Consider the following 20,790-nt stretch of genomic DNA (forward strand, 5'->3'; position numbering starts at 1 on the left):
ACAGGGGGCTGAAAAACACTGCAGAGTTCTGCAGAATCAGTGAGAGAAACACTTAACTCTTTTTATCTGAGGTGAAAGAAATTTGATTCTATTTATAACCAATGAGCTTCTTCATTTCACATGTGACACTGAAAAAAAAAATCTGTAGTACTTTTTAAAATTATCCCTGTAATCTGATCGCAGGATCTCGTTTGGCTGGGCTTGAGACACTACAGAGGGCATGGGGACCAGACTTATATAAATCTGAAAAATCTAAATACAAAAATACAGAGGCACATGATTCTACATTTGCCAGGCAAATATTTAACTCAAATACGTAAGACTTTGTAGTTTGAATATGCTGCCATATATGAAACAGTATAAAACAGTATTGGGGTAGGCGTGTATAGTGGCTCATAGACATCTGATTTAACTATTTGAGCTACATAACAATTCAACTAAGAACACATTCTTCAAACGCTCGCATATAAGCACATGCCACAAGTAATTTTGAGTTCGACAAAATCTAAAATACTCTACTTATTCTCATATACTCTATGTGTAAGGCCTAGTCAACTGATTAAATAGTCTAATAGTTTAAGACATCCATGCGTAAAGTGTACAAGTGCTGCAGCGTGCTGGCGTCACCCGCTCTAGCTTTGACGTGCGGCTCCCGTGTCCGCCACCGACGTCATCACGCTGCCAGCTGATCGGAGGGAAGCCGGCTGCGTGTGTGGCTCGGAGATGGGTGTGTATTTGACGGAGACGCGAAAAGGGAGGGGGCACTGTAGAGAGAGAGAGGAGTGAGAGAGTTGTGTAAAAAAGGGGCTGAAGTCCTGCGAAGCTGCGATCTCTCTCCCCGGCAGACTACGTGCCAAAGTGCGCTCTCCAGAACGCCTTTAAAATACCTTCTCCAAAGCGCGTGTAGGCGAAGATGTGAAGAAAAACCCGGCTGAGAGTGAGTGAGTGAGAGAGAGAGCGAGCAGAGAAGAGAGCGGTGGGCGAGGCTCCGCGAACTCCTCTGGATCCAGTGGCCGAGAGGAGCGACCCAGCCCGCGGTCAAGGTGGGGCACTCGTACGGTTAGTGTCGGTCTCTGCGTGGTTGTGCTGGCTCTTTGCTGTTCTTATCAAGTGTGATTTAGCGTGTACCGACTGGATGACCTACTTCGCTGGTAAAACGATAACCCAACCCTAACCTAACGCTACTTTTACTCAAGTCTGAATAGCCTCTTCAAATCTTAAAAAAAAACATCTTTCTTCCCTAAGATTTCTTAGCATTTTACGTCGTGTGACTTGTGGCATACAAATGGGGTGCTTTAGGAGTTGTGGCTGCTGGTTAGGCCTGGAAATGTGTCATATAGGCTAGGCCTGTGACATGCATTGGACAGTGTGAGAAGATATTATCTCTCTATAAGCAATTTTAAATCTTTTTATATATCAGCAACACGTTGGTGAGTTGCAATATCATTTTGAGCAACAATTTGATCAGTATGATTATGAGTGGTCATTTTGTGCCTTAAAAAGCAGGCCACTAGACCCAACCCTGAAAAATGTGTCTGTAATTTACATAACATAATGAAATGCAGTAAAGATCTGTTGAATTCATTTAAGATGTCTTCATAATAAGTTATATAGATTGATGTGTAAAACAATTGAAGATTTAGCCTATTCAATAAGTTACAGTTACAGTAACACAAGGCTGGAAAAAGCCAGTGTGAACAGGTATAAACAGGAAGATAAGTCTAGTTATTTCTGAGAAAAGCTGCCAGACTTTAATCAGAGTCAAACCAAAGATGAGTCAAAACTTTGAGGAACAGGGAGTGCTTTTTAAAATCTGATGACGTAGGAGGGTATTCAGGCCCGACCACAATATCTACTACACCTCAACCAGTCTTTGCTTATGTATTTCCTGTATGAGAAATCAGGGTGGATTATGATGAAATGTACAGTTTTATGGGGAAAATGTCAGTCGTGTGCTTGTTACAGTGTAGCAGCCCTCTCTTACATAATTGTACAGGCAGTAGGGTTCAGTGCGCCGGTAGGAATGCGCAATAGGCCCTGTCACGAGATGCACTGGTCCCATTGCAACGCGGCCTCTGTGACATAAGCAGGCCCTATCAATGAGTATCACATGGTATAGGGCAATCTCACAGTTAAAGAGAAACTTGTGCATGTATGTATTTCCCAAGCTAAGTCCCTCTTCCTACATAAGCTGATGTGTGTGGGTTTGTGTGTGTGTCTTATTTGCAGAAGCGAGGCCATCTTGCTCAACCAGGTTACACCCTTCATTCCTTCATATTGCGTGTCTGTGTCAGAGGGGCAAGAAAAGGGATGTTAGGTAAAGGCTTGTCACGATGGGATTTTTTGCTTCTAAAAATATTATGATAAATGTCAATGTTCAAGACCAAATTTCATATTCTTATCAACACTAACTCCATAATATTTCAAGTACTTTTCTAAATGTAACTTAAATCATTTTAAATAATAGATTATCTGCAGCGTCATGTTAAATTTTAGTTTGTTGAGTCATAATCATGTGGTCAGACATTTTAGATCACTGGTAACTGCAAACTCATCCTAACCCTTGTGTTATAATCTTATGTCATAACATTTACAGTATTTTCATTTTCTCTTGAATATCACTCACATACATTGGTTCTTATATTGTACTTGTATATATACACATCTGTATATTTGTATTCTGCTTTTGCTTTTGCTATGTGTGTCCCTTGTGGATTCAGAAAGTATACATAGAAACGCATACACATTAAATAATGAGCAAACCAATTTCCATATAGCTTAAGTAAATATAATTATATTTGATGATAATAGGTCTAATGTAAAGCTGTGTATGTTTAACAGGAGCTCCACTGTTGAATGTAAAGGGTACAGTTTGCCTCAGGGCTGGTTTACAGGACACAGCTCAGTTCATCCCGGACATTGTGCATTTGGCGTGGCATTTAGCTTCTCCCCATGGACATTTGTGCAAGCCCTAGTGGTCACACAGGTTAATATTTGGATGGTACCAAATACAAAAATGAAGGCGCTATCAAACAGTGTGCAGTTATTCAGATGTGACTTTACAAAGCACTTCCATTTCCACCATTTATCCTGGCTTGGAACTGGCACGCCCAATATTACCAAACATCCTTTTTAACCAAATACACAACAATATAGTTAGTATATACATTTAAACATATAGTCATATCATGTATTTTTTGCACTGATTCATGGATTTGGCCAACAATTTTATGTCAGATGCCCTTCCTGATACAACTCCCTTCAATCATGTAGACTTAAGAATGGCCCTTACACTTAGATGGTTACTCCTAGTGTTAGGATGAAGTTTTAACACACTGTGTGGAGTGTAGCAAAACACAACACGCAGCAGCTAACTTTTTTATGTGTTATATGTTTTTTATATACAGGCCTGTGAATGAAGTTTGTTTAGAATAAGCTAGATCAGAAAATGGGACACCAGAAATGTTGCTTTTATAGCTGATCACATAACTCTTCTTAAATTCAAGTTATTATTATTATTTTTATTTATTTTTTTTTTACATCAGATGCCCTTCCTGATGAATTTTCCCATGCGTGGAACTGAGTTAGCTCAATTAATAAACTGACTTGTGCTCAATTAAAACTTTACTACTTGAATTTTGGCAAAAGAATATACAAAATACCAAGCCTTAGTAAGTTGCAACCAATAATTTGCCATTTGAGGCTATTTTGATCCTCTGTCCCTTCAGTAAAGCCATATGTCCAGTGTCTGTGCAGTAGCTGGATCAGATTGAGCACGTTTGCGAAGCCACCGCCCTCCTGCTCTGAAGCACAGGCCTGTCCCGCTGTAATCTGGGACACCGCTTTGCCTTCACGCCCTCAGCTCAGCCAGGAATGCACCTTATACGTAACTGGCCCGGGAGCAATTAATTAGCAGGTGTTGTAACACATATGTAATCATTTTTTTTCCACTTTTAGTAAAAAAAAAAAAAAAAAAAAAAAAAAAAGATTTAATTAGATAGACTGGCATAGCAGAAGGTAATATTAACATACATATCCTGAAATGTATCAGTCACAGAAAAACATGTTAAAACATCAGTAATAAAATAATCTCAGCTCTCTCAAAGAATATAGCAATCTAAGGTCTTAGAATATAAAAGACCAATTCATGTTTTCTTGTCTTTCTCTTCTGTGCTGAATTGCCACATTTTTTAACCCAAATAAACATAATTTATGTAGCAGATTTTATAAACTTACTGTTTCCAAAGTGCTCTAATACAAGCAATACCCTAAAAGAAGAATCATATTTAAACATAAAAAAATAAAAATAAATAAAAAAAACACTGAATAAATATTATATAGGTTAATAAAGTTCCACTATTGGGTTACTAATATTGTATTTTTTATTTTATATTTACCAGTGACATGATGAGCATCACGTTGGTCTCTTAGCTCACAATGACATGACCCCAGTATTAAAAAGGTCAGATGGTTGCACTGTGCTAGACCTGTGTGATCTGAATAGTTTCCAGAGTTGTCATATATTGAAATACAGAACAAGTCTCAAAATATTAAAAATCAAACACAATCCTGTTGCAAGTCAGAGATAAGTTACTGGTAAATTCACTGTGTCAAATGAGAAAAAATACCTACCGTATGTTATTATTTTCCCTGTACATTAATGTTTGAATCTGATATTATAGAATCTCTTTCATGTATTACCCATAAACCCCTTTTTCCATTAGCCCTCCACTGCCTTTGCCTTTCCCTTTATTTATGCTACTTGTGCATTGCTCAATTGCACCAGTGATTTCTGACGCCACGCGATGCTGCAGTCTTTTTGTGCGCGCCACGTTCTGTCCTGCTCTGGATCGCCTGGCCTCTCTCTCCTGCTCATGTCTGCACGTCCACAGCCTCAGATAAGAACGCCGTTTTGTGTGTTTGAATGCGCACTATCTCCTATACACCGTTGCACATTGTATGAAAAAACACGGTCGTCTCAAGGCCTTTTTTCGTGCGGGTTACGTGTCTTGGGCTGAGAGGAAATAGAAAGTCTGAGGATATGAGGTGAATCAATGACTTTGGGATGAATATTTGATTGACAGGTGGGGTCACTGTTTCTAAGCGGTGCCTCTGTAATGCACTATCCATGGGTTTCAGAATGATGAAAAATTTGGCCTGTTGCTGTAGCGTCTAACAATTTAATACTAAATATATCTTTTGAATGTGGAAAAGTCATATATAACTGGAAGCTAAAACTCATGAATAAGCAGTCTCAGTTCCAACAGATACTACATTACTTTTATTGTCTATAAAAGGTGTTTTTAATTATAAGAATGTTATCGAAATTGCTGTAGGGCATTTTCCTTTATATCAAAATCAAGTTAGATTTTTTTATGATTTTGTGACAACACTAATTTTTATATTACAATACAATATTACTAAATGCTGGTGAGTGGAACATTCTAATTTAAGACCAATTGTCAGATAGGGTCAAATGTATCAACTTCAGACACAAGAGGGCAGTAATGTAACAAGTGTATTCTTTTTGGTTAGCCCTATATTACAGGGTTATGGTACCTTTACAGTTGTAGCATATCTTATGAAATATAAAAGAGGAACATGATTGTTCTCAGCTCTATTTAATATTGAACAATTAAGAAGTGACCCTGTATAGCAGCATGAATCACGCATTGTTCCAGAACTGTAAAAATAAATACATTTATGAAACTGGAAAAGGAGGAGTGAGGAGTCGGTCGAGCCCGCAAGTCGGATGGAATTTCTAACATACGCAGTGGGAATGTCAGGAATGCAGGACAGTCTGATCTGAGAGAGAGAGTGAGAGAGTGAGAGTGAGAGAGTGAGTGAGAGAGAGAGAGAGAGAGAGAGAGAGAGAGAGAGAGAGAGAGAGAGAGAGAGAGAGATGGGGAGGGAGAGAGATGGGGGAGAGCTGGGGGAGGGAGAAAGGGGGTGGAAGGGATGGAGAGAGCGAGAGAAGAAACTGAAAGAGACAAGAGAGATGAGAGAAACAAGAATTTAAAGACATGACATTATGCTTATTTCTGTGTATTTTGCATTATGACATATGTAAAAATCATTAAATTACATTTTATTCAGTGCAAACTGCACTATTGATCATAAATGGCTCAATAATAGAAATAGGTCCATTGACTTCCTGTTCAAAACTGCAGAACAGCTCGGGCCATCTCTTCATAGTTGCATTTCACTGTAGTAACCTCATTTTCATGTAGTTGCTTTTAATTTTGAAAAATGTGTACATAATGTAACATTTTTAAACTCCTGTATGTCTCCTTGCCTCCTTGGATATGTTACTACCTTGTCTAGGATGTTCCACAGTATGGCATTAAACTGTTATATTTACAGATCAGTTACAGGTCAGGTCTGTGGAGAACAAGATAGCTCCTTCAAGAACAAATAACTGTAGCTCACAACTCCATCTAGTGGTTCAAAGTGATATCACACACACATTTCATGGTCATGAATTAGTCATAAACTATTTGCAAATACCGCAGTTGCACCACTTTTTCCATTTATAGTGATCTCACTGTAAGTACAGTTCCAGATCCAGGATAAAGATCATCTCTATCATATCTAACATAGTTTGTGCTGGACCCAAGATTCTTGTCATGAAGAAAGAAAAGGGCTGTTCTGTGCGTATTAAAATACCTCTTGTTCAACTGAACTGGTCATAACCTGCTTCACTGATGTCTCGTTTCAGGACATTATGATTAGACTTATTACATTATCATCTCAGTGTAATTACTGGAGATGCCCCGACTGAGTTTAATAATCACGATCATTCACTCTCACCTGACAGCTGGAGCCAAATAAACCTACAAATGCAGTTTTACTTTTCTGTCTTATCTCTTTAAATCTCCTGGCAGAAAATTAGTTGGTAAGGGGATGGGGTTATCTCAAAATGAATTGCACTGTTGCATTTACAAAGATAAACTACCACAGATATTTTCTTAAAGGTGCACTTTGTAACTTTTCTTGTAGTGGGACTGCACCTGCTTGTCTCTATGGAGATGTCAGAGAAGAATCCTGGCGTTTCAGTTGTGTATAACCCAAACCATGTGTGTGTTGTGTTGGATAGTCCATGCACTTCACACTGACATGAGCAGCCAAGGCGCCTCCTCAAAGTTTATTCGTTGTGTTAATTTTCTAAATGGAGCCATTTTGTGTCAGACTCTCCTCCTGTTACTGAGACTTGTGGCATATAATTACAGAAAGAAGGATGAGACTGCAGACAAAACAAAATGACACCCTCAACAAAACAATTTTATGTGACACGTGTTTGGCAAATAAAGTTTTAAAAAACAGTATTAAAGTTAATAAGTTAATAATAGAAAGGTTTTTGCAAGTCACGACAGGCAAAGAGGAGAGGCAATGTGTCATGGTTTCAAATGAGCAATTCAAAGTGGAAAAGTACAACCACAAAGTTTTGTTTTGAATTTCATCTGTGAATTGTTGAGATTTTTGGATGGTATAATGACCCACCCCATGCTGAGAGCTGTCTGCAGCCCTTGGGCAGTCAAAATACCTCACAATATTCTGCCTCTTAATGCTTTAGGAATGTGCAACTTGTGTGTGACTCCAATGAGGGAGAGAGGTTTTCCACAACATCTTAACATCAAGATTTTTAGCATCAAAATTATGACTCAAAACAAGACAATTTTCATTACAACATTCATTTTTCAAACCATTTAAAGTCTATTTTAAAGCTAATAAAAACCCAATTTATCAGTAAATTGTGAAATTATTTTTACACATCTACAAACTAGATTTGCACATCTAGATATCCATTTTGGGCACACAGTGCAGCTTAGAATTAATAAAAAACTTTTGTTGGAACGTTATCTTATTTAACAGAATGTCTTGAATGTTTTAAATTGATGGTCATTTGCTGTCAACTTAATTTCTACTTTTCTCTGACACCAATTCAAAGTATCAGTCCACTGTGCTACTTGACCTTGCCACGCACCAGTTTGTCTTTTTCAGTGTGCAGAAATACCTTGTTGTATTGTTAAAAATAGAAAATGTTACTATATTATTTGACCCCCACTGAAGTCCCAGTATAAGTGCCCACAGCTCAGTCATCAGAGAAGAAGTCATTTTTTTGTATTTCTAGGGCAGTTTTCTCATTCTTTGCGTAACCATGGTAACTAGACCAAAAGATTATCCCTACCTGGGACCTTAATCTTGAAATAATAGCTGTGTAATAGCTCAGATGGAGGGCCTGGGCCTTTTAGATCTATGGCAAATGTAGTTTTATTTTTATTTATCTATTTGTTTATTTATGTATTTATTTATTTTATTGTTAAAGGTTCAGTTAAAGTTCAGTAATTCCAGATACAGTATATTAACTATAAACAAGATCAAAACACCTGCATTATGACAGTCAGTGGTGGATGGTAAGTACAAGTAGGAAAGTACTGTACATGTAGAATTTTTAGGTATTTTTTGGTAAGTACATTTTGCAGTGGATATCTTTTACTTTTACTTCACTACATTCGAAAGCTATGTCCTTTCTACTCCACTACATTTTTGACCTAGTCTGAAAAGTAAAAAGTACTTTTCAAATGATTGTAGGGGTTATTTTCACCATGTCTGTGGTAACATCCTGACCAAAGAAAGAAGAAACTGATTTGTATTGCCACTGTTGATCAAAATATGCTTTTTTTTTTTATATGTAGTACTGCTACATTTTAACAAATTAACACTTAAAATATGTGAAATACTTTAGTTTTTACTCTTTAAGTACATTTTAAATGGGGACTTAAGTCTTAAGTTTATTTTTTCAAGTGATACTTTTAGTTTTAATTTAATTACTTTTTACTGTTGTGTCTGTACTTTTACTTAAGTAACAACATTGAGTACTTCATCCACCACTGCTCACAGTTAAAAGGCAAAATCTAGCATCGAATTCTGACCAAACCTCCAGTTCTATGTTAGCTACGTGCAGCATGTGAGTGTAAGGCATTGCGGATATCTATAGGTTTTTTTTTTATTGAATTGTGTTAAAGGACAAAAATGTAGTTGTGCATGTTGGAGTCATGTGGCTCTTCTTATTTGTGCATTTCAGATGATTTCACTTAGTTACTCACAGCTCAGTGCAGCTCACTGCAACCTATTTACTGTACAGCCATGAAAAATGCATTATTGTCTTTCATTTACACAAAGTTAACCAAACTGATTTATTTCACTTATTGATAGAAGAAGAAGAAGAAGAAAAAAAAAGTCAACCAGGGCTTAATCAAAACATAACCCAAGAAAGCCAGGACTAAATCAGGACAAACCCAGATCTAAACCAGGACTAAACATAAACTAAATTGTAAAATAGGACTATACTAGGATTAAACCAAGATTAAACTGGATCTCAAACAAGCTCTAACACTGGATATAATATAGTCCTGACCGAAATGCCAAACAACCCCCAACTTAACGAGCACACAAAGATTTAACTATAAAACTCATCTCTCTTTTTTTTTCCAGAGTTCATTGTCTAGCTTTGGGGAACACAGGAAATTAAATGTTTCTTCTTTGTTTTTCTCTGACAGAAATGACTCTACCTGAAGCTGAAGACGACGTGCAACTGGACACGGTTGATCCAAAATGGTGGACACACAGCGGTTCTTCACTGGCGAGCTTTATGTTGGTGTACACATGCTAAAGCTGCCAGCTGAAGAACTGCTCTGGTCTGCCCTGCCCACTGACAAGAACATGATGACCATGAGAAGAAGAGAAAGAACTACAACATATATGATCATTGTATTTACATTATATTGCATAGATTTTTATGGAAAATAGTCCTGCAAATATAATTAAAATAATACTGAATACAAATTTGAGTGGTTTCAATTAGAAAACTGCATATGCTACAATTATTAAAGAAATGTAACTGAAAGACTAAATGGTGACATTTATCCACCTTCAAGGCATGCAAAACACTTCAAGGGACCACTCACATTCATACACCAGTGTACGCAGACACTGGGGTTAAGGTGGGTTAAGTGTCTTGCCCAAGGACACAACAACAGCATTCATCTGGAATCACCAACCTGTGTGTCAGTGGACCTGACCACTCTATCACCGATGTGCCAGTGCCAATGTGTTTATGTCGAGAGTGGGACTGGAGCTGCCAGCCTTCGGATCAGTGGCCAAACATCATACCAACTGAGCTACTGCCGGCTAAATATTCTATCCCCATGATTTATGTATAACTGCTGACATGGTAGTTTAGGCCTGTTTAAAAATGTTCTGAAATGTATGTGAGTTGTGTTAGTAGATAGATTAGTACTGAATTTTAAAAGTGGCCTACAAACTATTTTCTGATGGGGGTCCATCACCTGCTTGTTTCTATTGAGATGTTATTGCTTTTCAACAGCAAATCACAATCACAACTTTGTTTGTTTACTTGTAACTGTGGTCTAATCCATGACAACAGTAATGCGGGTAAATTACTCTACCACAAATTCTTAAATAATTCAAGCTATTGGCATCACATTTCTTAAATAATGATTGTATTGATCCTCACCATGACAAAGCATCTCACCCTCATGTTTATGGTAGATAAACTGCCCCTGCTGAATAAAAACAGTTCAATCGGTAGTTTTGTGTTTGCATTATTCAACAGATAGACATTTTTATTGTTATAGATTGAAGGTCTATAGTTTATGCTTATTTGTAAAGGCTATAGATCTCTATAGCCTTTACAAAGAATTATTCAGGATTATTCAGTTAAGCATTAATTGTGGTAATTTAGATAAATGAATAGATAGTAATGAAATTATTTGACACTTGAACTTTACTTAATTGTTAATAGTTTGATTTGATGATGCTGCACACCATAAACAATGTGGTCGCTACATTTTATAGTGTAATAGTGACATCTCTAGTAAAAGCTCAGCTGTGAGTTAGTGGCCTGTTCTGACCTGTTCTTGCGAGACTATGAGAGGCAGAAACAGACCACCAAATACACTCACATTCATTCAGCACACTATGAACAAGTTGGAATCATGTGGATGTTGTTACATTATCACAAGTCTTTAGGTCTTAAGTTTGCACAGGATTGTAGTTTCAACTGCAAAAAGGTTAAACTTATGAGTACTTTTTCTTAATCAATTTCTGTTTGTCCAGCTTCTGATAAAAGAGAACTCTCAATCTCATAGACATGTAAAACATTAATGGAAATCTGTAACCAATTTATTTTCAAATCAAAATAACACCCAAAATGTTAAATCAACCATTCTGAGAAGAATCTGGACCAGATGGTACCCCAAACCCACAAATATAAAAATAATCCAAAGATTTAAAAAAAATTACTAGAAATTTTATATATCTACCTGGATTTTTTTTTTTTTTTTTTTTTTTGATTATTACAATCAGAGTACAGAGTACAGAGTGCAAAGTACAGTTAGATGACAGCAGGGGTCAAAAGTACAGAGCTTCAGCTTCACAAAGACTCCAGCCATTTGGCTGTGCTCCAAAGGGTTCAGAAATAGATTCTGTTTGAATTGCGAGTCATCAATAAGGCCATATACTGTCAATATTCATATTCTATAAAAGCCTATTTTAAGGCTCATTCTACCACATTTAACATAAGTAATCCCAGTGATTATGTTACCAATTTCCTTCCCCGAGACATTCATTTTACACAGTTATTGGCAGTTCCTAAAACGCCCAGAAGACGGCAGCATAACTGAAGAACAGTCACTAACGTCGCCTGTAACAGGTTTGCAACTGAGTGGAGATCATTGAAAGGTACGCCGCAAATGAATATCAAGATCAAAATACGAATTTAGGCTGACCTGAATCCTCTTTACTATAGTTATACGTTTAACGAAATCAACAACAACAACAAAAATCACCAAAAAATAGCGTGACTAAACTTCATGAAGTTTTAAATCTTAATGGAGTTTCTGGTGCAATAAATGCAGTGGTGCAGCCCTGAGTCAGCGGTGTACGCCTCTCAGAGTGTGTGGTCCAAGTTTAACAGTGATGTGTTCACCCCTCCCCTCTATCTCTCCTGTAGATGCTGATCCAGCCGATGCCGCCGCGCGTAAATGGAAAGCTTTTACGCACCGCGCGTTCACCCCAAAAGCGCTTTAATCGTGTGGGAATTTTTGCACTGTCACACGACTTGCGTGGTGCCTAAGTAGACTCTAGACACTGTTGTGTGGGGATGAGAGGGGTGCGCTAATTCCTTGCTACAGGAGGCACAGGGAGGCGTGCGTCCGGACGGTAAAAGCGAGAGCGATTCAACGGCAATCTAATTCCATTCAGTGATGAAGGCTTATATGGACTAAAATTCAAAACAATCTTGAACATTTTGGATTGACAGGGTCTCTCTTCAGACGATTATCCTAATGGAAAACAACTAAAACCAGAGTTTACTTTTACACAGAAGAAGCGTGCAACACGCCTATCGCACTTTTAACCGTCAGTGATGGCCATCAACACTGACGCCACTTTTAAGAAGAGCGCCCTGGGGGAGCGCGAGGCATCCAACCCCAACGAATTCCAGGACACCGAGAAGTTACTGAGTGCCGGGACGACGGAGCCCACGGGGGAAAGCAATCTCAAAGAATCAGACTCGTTCTCGCTCAACATCCGCGGCAGCGTGCGCTCCTTGGATGCGGACCAAAATGGGTACCGATCGCCTCTAAAGTCTGGATCAGTGGGACAGCTGGCGGCCCCACCCAAGTCCACATCCCGAGTGAGCCTCGGCCCTCTTCCCTCCCCGGTGCCACCTGGGCCCCCCCCCTCCAGCTACTTGTGGCTGGCTGTGCTATCCTGCCTCTGCCCCGGGGTCCCATTCAACATCTGTGCGCTGTGGTACGCCAGTGTGGTGAGTGAACAGTAGTTCATTATTGTGTCTAGATGGGTTTAAGCATTAGCACAAAGATAATACCTCAAAAACAATAAAATTACTGACTGCACCCCTGACCCATGTGTGCGTTAATGTAACAGAAGATACTGAAAGTCATCAGCATCTTTAAAGTATTTACCATGAAAGATATTAGCAACACGTTTGGTAGTAATGAATCAAATTTGAACCCCCTTTACATATAATATATAATATATAATATATAATATGTGCTTCTAGATTCGAGGGTTTATTTAGGCCTCGTGTTTACTCTATCTGTACTTAATGTGTGTTAAGAGCTTCCATGACAAGTGAACCTCTCTACTGTTGAGAGGTCATCAAAGTTCTTTTTTCATTTTTGCTCTTAGTCCAAGTCGGTACTGCTCACTGGAGACGTCGCGGCCGCGCGGAAGTACGGGCGTCGGTCGATGCTGTTGAGCTGCCTGGCCATCCTGCTGGGTGTGGCAGTCATCATCTTCATCGTGGTCGGATTAGGTACTTAGAGCAATGGGTAGAATGCATTACATTGTAGCTCAATACTACATTAAATCCTGTGTTGAAGTACTCTTGTCTGTTTTTCCTCAGAGTATCAACATTCATCCAAGTAACAGCCTGGCATGAGCGGATTCATGTTGTTTTTGAAAAAGCACAAAGAAACCAAAGACTTTACCGTTCCTCATGTGGACACCAGTCTGTTAATTTCCCTCAAACCTACCGTGGGAGGTTAAGTATGGACCGGGTGCCATTTTGAAGGTCGTGTGGTGCATTGAAAAATATGAATGAACGCATTGCAAGAAAAACATAGCCTATTCCTGTCAAGATGTGTTCCTGTCAGGAACTGCGGTGGATGTAGAGGCCATCACAAAAATAAGAAAGTTTAAATCCACCAAACTAATTGACAAGGGTCACAGTTTCAGTCCAGAGTGGTTAAATATTGGCTTCCCACCCTCCAAAAACATGCATGTGATAGTGTACAAAAATGCGACTAACTGTTTACAACTGAAGGTGAGAGTGAAGAGCTTTTGTATCTGTGTCAAACCTTGGACTAACTGTTCACTGACCGAGCCACATATGTTGGATCGCTTTCAACAACTCATTTTCACATTTTCCTTTAGATAGTTAAAATTGCATAGTTGCATAGTAAAACTCAACTCAAACTCAATAATAATAAGTTTAAAGGTGTGCTGTGTAACTTTTCTGGTGACTGATTCACCACCTGTTTGTCTTCATGGAGATGTTATTGCTTTGCTTCACAGATTTGACCTTTAACTTGGCCTGGCGGGGTCAGCCACTGGTCTCCATGGATTTGCATGCAGATTTGCTTTATGGTGTATAGTTGAATATTCCAGACAAAATAATAATATCTTCATGGTGACAAGCAAATGGCGGCTCCTCCACCAGAAGAGTTACAAAGTGCACCTGTACATTACTTTCATAGAAATTACAGATCATGATGAATAATAAAAAATCACTGTATGTATTTTTCATTTTGTGCTTCATTTAGACACTAAACAGACTGTAGTGCTTGACTGAACTGAGCCTTGTGTCTGAATATTCTGCTATTTAAATGAATTGGGCTGTTTACTGTATGCACTGGTCTTGGCACTCCATCTCATGTTTCTACATTTATACTGTGCGATTGTGCCATAGGTTTTGCATGTTGCAAATAAAGTCCTGAATGAGCATGACCCAGTTAAAGTGTTTTATTAGGCAATGCCACTGAGACAACACAAGTAAAAGTTCTGTATATACATAGTATGCAAGCAGCAATATGTAAAATATATTTGTCTTACAAATAAATATAGCACATCATATTCATCTAAATTAAGACTTTCCTTCCCAAATAAGTGTAATACAAGCAAAAGTATTGCAGAATATAATGGTATATGGCATAAGACGAGTTTGCATCAGTGGAATGTGTAGAGCAACAGGAGGATGGTGCAGACACCAATCACTGTGCCCAGAATGAGAGAGTCCCTCCGTTTTCGTAAATTAATTTTTTGGATGAGGCTGTTGATGGCAGGGAAACGGTCTGAGGAAAGGAGTCAAAGAAAATAAGTGAGAAATCCTTTGTGAAATCAAACTCCAAAAACTGGAGTACCATAAGTTACATAAGATCCTTTTCTAAAGTACCTAAGTTTAACCGTTAAAGTAAAACATTCCAGTACAAGAGTAAAAAAAAAAGGTCATTTTCAACTGTATTGTTCCGATAGGCACCGTTGTATAAAATGCAAGTAATAATAAAGTACTAAAATAAGTTTTAAAGTAAGGCTTGACACTACATTTTTGCTGCTAAACTTGTATGTTGTCTTTTATCGTGAGCACTAAGGTCATTTGTTGCTTTGTTGTCTAAAATAGTAAAAGTGTGTGGAGTCACACAAGGCCACTACATTTCAGGACAATGAAATCACACACCTCTGTTTTGATTAGAGATAACTGCCTGAAAAGGTAGAGTTTATGTCTGTCAAACCAAGTACTACCAACCAAGTGGTATTTCAGGGGATTAATAAAAGGATACTGGCCAAAGTTGTTACTCTGGTCTGAATGGACTTGAGCACCCCGCGCTGAAACGTCATGTTCTCTTTGGTTGCCATGGCAATGCTGAGACAGAAAATCACCACATTGTTACTTTATTAAAAGTATTTAAAAAGAGAATACAGAAAATACTGCTAAAATACTGAATTATTCTCCTGCTTCTACCATGGGGTAAAATCAACTCCCATCATGGTTTATACAGAAGCATTTTAAAGTCACAGTATGTATGCAACTGTTTAGTCAATAAATAGTGGTTTTGATATGGATGTGCAGAGTGTGTGTGTGTTTGTGTGTGTGTGGGGGGGGGGGGCACAGTAGCCACCATTAAGGCTTACCTTATTGCATTGTCAATAAGACGGTCAGAGCTGTGAACAAGGACAAGTGGAAAAACAGAGAAATGAGATTCAACATGAACAAAATCCTCCCTCAAAAATGTTTAGCCTCTTTACATTTAAGAGAGAATTAAACATGTACAATATTGACAATACACTGGTTAGAATATGTCAATGTCAATTCAATTTGGCTTAAGAGTTTTATGGGATGAATGAGCTTTTTAAAGGGGCAACATTACTTCCCTAACCACAGTGTAAAACAATACTGCTATTTGTATAAAGGATAAAGTAGAGCTATGAGTCAGGTGTAATGCATAATCTCGTCTGTGAAAGCCAGGGGCGTGGTGTCTCTGAGGATCTGTATTTAGTCTATAGACCAGACCTGGTAATATAACACTTGAGGTAGAAAAAACAAACTGTGATTTTTTAATAGAATATTTATCTGAGGTTTACATTCTGGGGGGCTTTATATTCTTTCTGCATAGCAGCTGTATCACAGTTATAACAACTACAACAGAAGTACACTTTAGAAATTAAGGTGTACTATGTGGAGAGTCTCTTGCCTTATTGTCTTATGAAAAGGTAATCATTTTGACCTGGATTTTCAACAGTATGGATTAAAGTGATCTTATTTCTCATTTATTCAATTCTAGGAGTTTAAATTGCAGTTTTGTGGAATGATCTGTTTGTCTCCATTGAGATTGCTAAAGATTATGCAATTTTGTGAAACATACAGGCAAAACCACATAATTTTCATTTATAATTAAAATCAGAGTGCATCTTAAATCCATATAGACGATGTGCAGAAATTTAAGATTTGTAAAAAGACCATTTTCATGTAAGCCTAATAGGTGTGGTTGGAGGACTTGGAGATTTGCATTTTTTGCATGAATTAATGAATCACATGTTAATAGCATCTTTAGAAAAATATATAATGTTACCTGTCCAATTTCATTTTTAGCTACTGTATGTGGCTAAAATATCTTTGTAGATTGATCTGCAGCTTGGAAAGATTAATAATGATAAACTGCCAAAATGCTAGCATGAATTTAAGACTGAAGTTGAATTGTAAAGTGGGAAATAATGTTGTTCAGAGAGCAAAATGTACTGCAGTGAATAAAGTACTCATGAGTCATGGCAACGTAGGAGGTGGTCAGAGCAAGGAGTAAAAATGCCTCTACTACCTCCATATATTGAATACTGCTGAGGAAAACTACTCCTATCCAAAGCTGATCTACAGAAAAAAATAATAATTAAGTGAGATATTGACCAACTCAAATATACCAAGTACTAAGTACATTACATTGTTTATATTAGCTTTACTGTACTAGCTACTGATTTTCTTTGCAATAGTGACTCACGGATTGTATATGTTCGCTCTAAGTGTAGCATGTGTTGTCAGGCCTATAGGATATGTACATGGAGGGCCTACATCAGCTACCATTAGCCCAGCACTAAGTGACGCTTTGAGGCTGGAGTGTTCAGAGCAGAGCAGACTCCATTGGAGACCAAAAATCAATACAGCTTTATACTTCCTCTGTCTGTCCATCCTCCTCCTCCTCCTCTCTCCTCTTCTCTCCCACTGATCACAACCCCACCCTACCGCATGTGGAATACTCCAAACTTGGAAATAAAATATTGAATCAATCAGTAGTTATGAAACAATACATTAGACAGGTTTGGTTATAATAAGGGCTTAGTTTTGTTTTTTCGTTTTTTTCATTTTACAAAACATTCAACATTAATTATTCATTTAAATTGGCTGCCAGATCCAAATATATACAAATAAATACACTTAAATCATAGATTTAAATTGTATTATTTCTATTTGAATAGTAGAATTCATATTTATTCTTGCGAGAGGCCAGAATATACTCTTTTTACCTTAAGCAATACTTTGTAACTCAACTTTTTCCACATTTATAAAGAGTGTGGATTTCAATTGGGGATGTGAGACGGACAGTATTCCCAGTGTGGAGGCTTTCATATCAGACCATCAGTTGTTTTTGGACATCTAACATTACACCTCTTACACAATTACTGCTGGGACCACATTTATCAAAGTAAATAAGATCTAAAACTATTGTATTACATGATTTGTTACTGTAAATAAAGATCTGGTAATTTCAATTGACAACTCCCAGATATAATGAAGTCATTTCTGACTGTCTCTTTATCCCCTCCATGCGCAGCATTGTGCCTCACAATATTAATGAAGTGAGTTACTAACATGTAACTCACTTCATTAATTGATTCATTAATTCATGGACAAGTGATTTAAGAGAGGGCAGGCAAATGAATTGCCCAGATTTTCCCAGCAAGTGAATATTAGTTATTTACAATAGCAGTACATAAAGTGCAGTAGTTCAAATTTAAACTTTAGAAGTTAATATTGTTTATAACGGCAAGGATTAAGAACATGCAGTGCACCACCCTGATACACGTAACGGTGAGTGAATAACTATTTGGGTAGGTATAATTCGTTTTAAAGATAAGCCTCTCCCTTTAGTTAGCTTGTGTTTTCTATGTTGACTCTTTCACCTTATTCTTTCCCACAATTATGGGGCTTTGTAAAGCTCAGATTCTCTGGATCATCTCTTTGGTCTCCTTAGCCCATGACCCCTCCCACTACATATGTTACAGCACAAGTCAATTAAGAAATTAAACCAAAACATTGCTCTTGACATGTTACACACGCTGAGTAAGCAGAAAGCATTAATGTACAATTTAGAGGAAATGTGAGCAATAAATTATTGCAATATATCAAAATGAGATTCTCTGAATCTCCCAGGAGATTTATGATTCACTGCATTTCTGCAGATCTCTAACACATACCAGTAGGCCATGCCATCTACTTTTCCCTACTCAGTTCTCTTACTGGTCAGTCTCTTCCATGCTGTGTGACTGACAGGTAAATTTTACCTATCACAGGAAAGTGCAAAGTAACTATGTAAGGCAATATAATATTATTACTTGTACATACTGTACATCTTGTTAAAATTTTAACTGTGATTTAGTACTTGAATTTTAAAACATAGGCAAAGGCTGATAATTAGCTAAGTTGACCTTATGGTAAAATTTTATATAAATGAGTACATAAAAGTCTATCACTTTAGCCTTTTGGCTGATTCTCTTAAGTAAATAACTTTCATTTCACACAACTTACTTCCTGAGATGTTCGTGCTCCTTCAGGAAAAGCTCGGTGCGTCTGTTGTTGACTCCAGAGCTGCTTTTGTATGACCTGCAGTGAAAGGACAAAACGCAGATAAAGAAAATGAGATTGACTTTCAGACGGAAAGAAGATACGGCTCTGAAACTTCTTTAAAACAAGAAAGTGGGAGATATCAAACTTAATCTTGGCAGCAACTGAGCCCTGAGCACTACACTTTTAGATCACTGTATCCCCATTACAAGACACATTTGATTTTAAGATACTGTGGTTTTCCAGGCATTTGTATAGCCACTCTTTTGGGTTTATCTAAAAGATTATCTGAAGTGAATGCAAAGTGAATTCAGTTGTTATATTAATTTACTGGTAGGGCTTTTGAAATTCAAATGCAAGAAAATGTATGATGCATTTTATATAATGCTTCATTTTGTATTGTGCAAATTCATGAAATCTTAGGGATCTTGCATAAAATGGATAAATAGGAATACTGTACACTGGTTGGAGCTGGAACTGAACTGCTATCCTTCTGGCTTGTGGATTAAGTTGATGTTCTCTGATCTAATTGAAATTACTGTGGCTGCTATACATTATAATCCACAGATCTCTATAAAGCCCTCCATTAACAACTTAAACATGGTGGAAAGCAGGTCTCCCTGGTTCCTATTAACTGATGACTGCTGATTATGGACTTCCTGCGTTTAAGGCTTTTAAGTAATTAGCTCGTCTTAACCCTCCACACTCTCCTCCATTTCTTATTTACATCAGCTCCACCCTGTTCAGATCTGGCCCCAATTCATCGTGGCTAAACCTTTCACTGATTACATACTAGAGCCGCACACTATATCAGAGTTACCACCTGATCGTCAATATTCAGATCTGTGTGAAGCATAAATGTGAATATTGAGGGACACTCCACAATGTCCATACAAATTAAAAACATAAAAACACTAATACATTTACTTTTTTGAGCATTTATGTATAGTGATGGGGAGGCTCAAACATAATGTTCTAGAAATTAAATGGCCTTTTCTAATCTCTAAAGAGTAGTCCCAGTCAAAAGGAAAACACAAGATTCAAAAAGTTAAAAAACAGCTTCAAGGCATAATTACAAAGGTTGATTCAGAAGTTGCTGATATGGTCATCAATCATAGTGTTTCTGGTAAAACTTGAAAAGAAAAAAAAAATCTATCGATCCATCTATCTATCTATAAAATATATTGTTTACAAGTGCTTGTTAATGATCAGACTCAGACTTACTCAGTTATTGCACCAAACAAATGATCTTTATCCCACTGTTTACAAACTAATGTAAACTTTTTTTTTTATTTTTTTTTTATAATTAGTCATTATCATCTATGGTTTCTCCTCTCACATCTAAGACCAGCCCAGAATGGGTCGGACGTGACGTAAGGGCTCTCTCGCCAAGCTTGGGCCGAATGAAAGCCTTGTGGTTTGATTTACTGGAGAAGGCACTTAGAGAGATCTCCCCAGAGAAGGCAGAGATACAGACAGAGAGCTGCAACAGGAGGAGGTGCCCTTCTATAGCCTGAAACATGAGAACTATAACGATCAAAGGATGAAACTGAAAGGCACAAGCGAGCCCCCTGCTGGTTACACAAAAAATTGGTAATATAAAGTAATAACAAAATTGCATATATTAAAGAAAACATGTTGTTATATGTACCAAAAGAAAGACTGTGATGATCCACTGCTAAAGAATAGGGAAAAAAGTGAATCTCTTAACAGTATTTTACTGTGAAAAAAGAGCATTACAGCTATAAAATTTAAAATGACTATATAATTCAGGTCAATACCAGCTAGGACCAATAGACTCAGGGACAGCTGTCATCATACTGAATGGGAACTGTTGATTTGTTTTATTTGTT

General features: G+C 37.6%; 2 protein-coding genes across 6 annotated transcripts; one reads left to right on the forward strand and one right to left on the reverse strand.

The window, feature by feature from the left end:
- The first annotated feature begins 689 nt into the window (after positions 1–689).
- LOC110155872 (trafficking regulator of GLUT4 1-like) lies at positions 690–14,560 on the forward strand. 5 transcript variants are annotated; one of them, XM_055161081.1, is made up of 5 exons: positions 690–1,059; positions 2,230–2,317; positions 9,561–12,850; positions 13,237–13,363; positions 13,454–14,560. In XM_055161081.1, exons 3-5 carry the CDS (start codon positions 12,449–12,451, stop codon positions 13,474–13,476), a joined length of 552 nt encoding a protein of 183 aa, XP_055017056.1. In that variant the 5' UTR covers positions 690–1,059; positions 2,230–2,317; positions 9,561–12,448; the 3' UTR covers positions 13,477–14,560. The 5 variants fall into 5 exon arrangements, with proteins under 5 accessions (XP_055017056.1, XP_055017054.1, XP_055017055.1 ...); XM_055161079.1 differs by having other exon boundaries at positions 690–1,043; XM_055161080.1 differs by lacking the exon at positions 2,230–2,317 and having other exon boundaries at positions 690–1,151.
- On the reverse strand, positions 14,557–20,450 carry LOC129411179 (Golgi SNAP receptor complex member 1-like; the record flags this gene model as incomplete). The annotated part of the gene is made up of 5 exons (XM_055161082.1): positions 14,557–14,900; positions 15,387–15,469; positions 15,739–15,768; positions 18,902–19,054; positions 20,311–20,450. Coding segments are annotated over 5 exons (531 nt in total), but the record flags the coding sequence as incomplete, so codon positions are not given.
- Positions 20,451–20,790: the final 340 nt, after the last annotated feature.

The sequence above is a fragment of the Boleophthalmus pectinirostris genome, unplaced genomic scaffold (assembly GCF_026225935.1).
Source record: "Boleophthalmus pectinirostris isolate CB_2022bp ecotype Guang Dong unplaced genomic scaffold, ASM2622593v1 HiC_scaffold_320, whole genome shotgun sequence".
Taxonomy (NCBI): domain Eukaryota; kingdom Metazoa; phylum Chordata; class Actinopteri; order Gobiiformes; family Gobiidae; genus Boleophthalmus; species Boleophthalmus pectinirostris.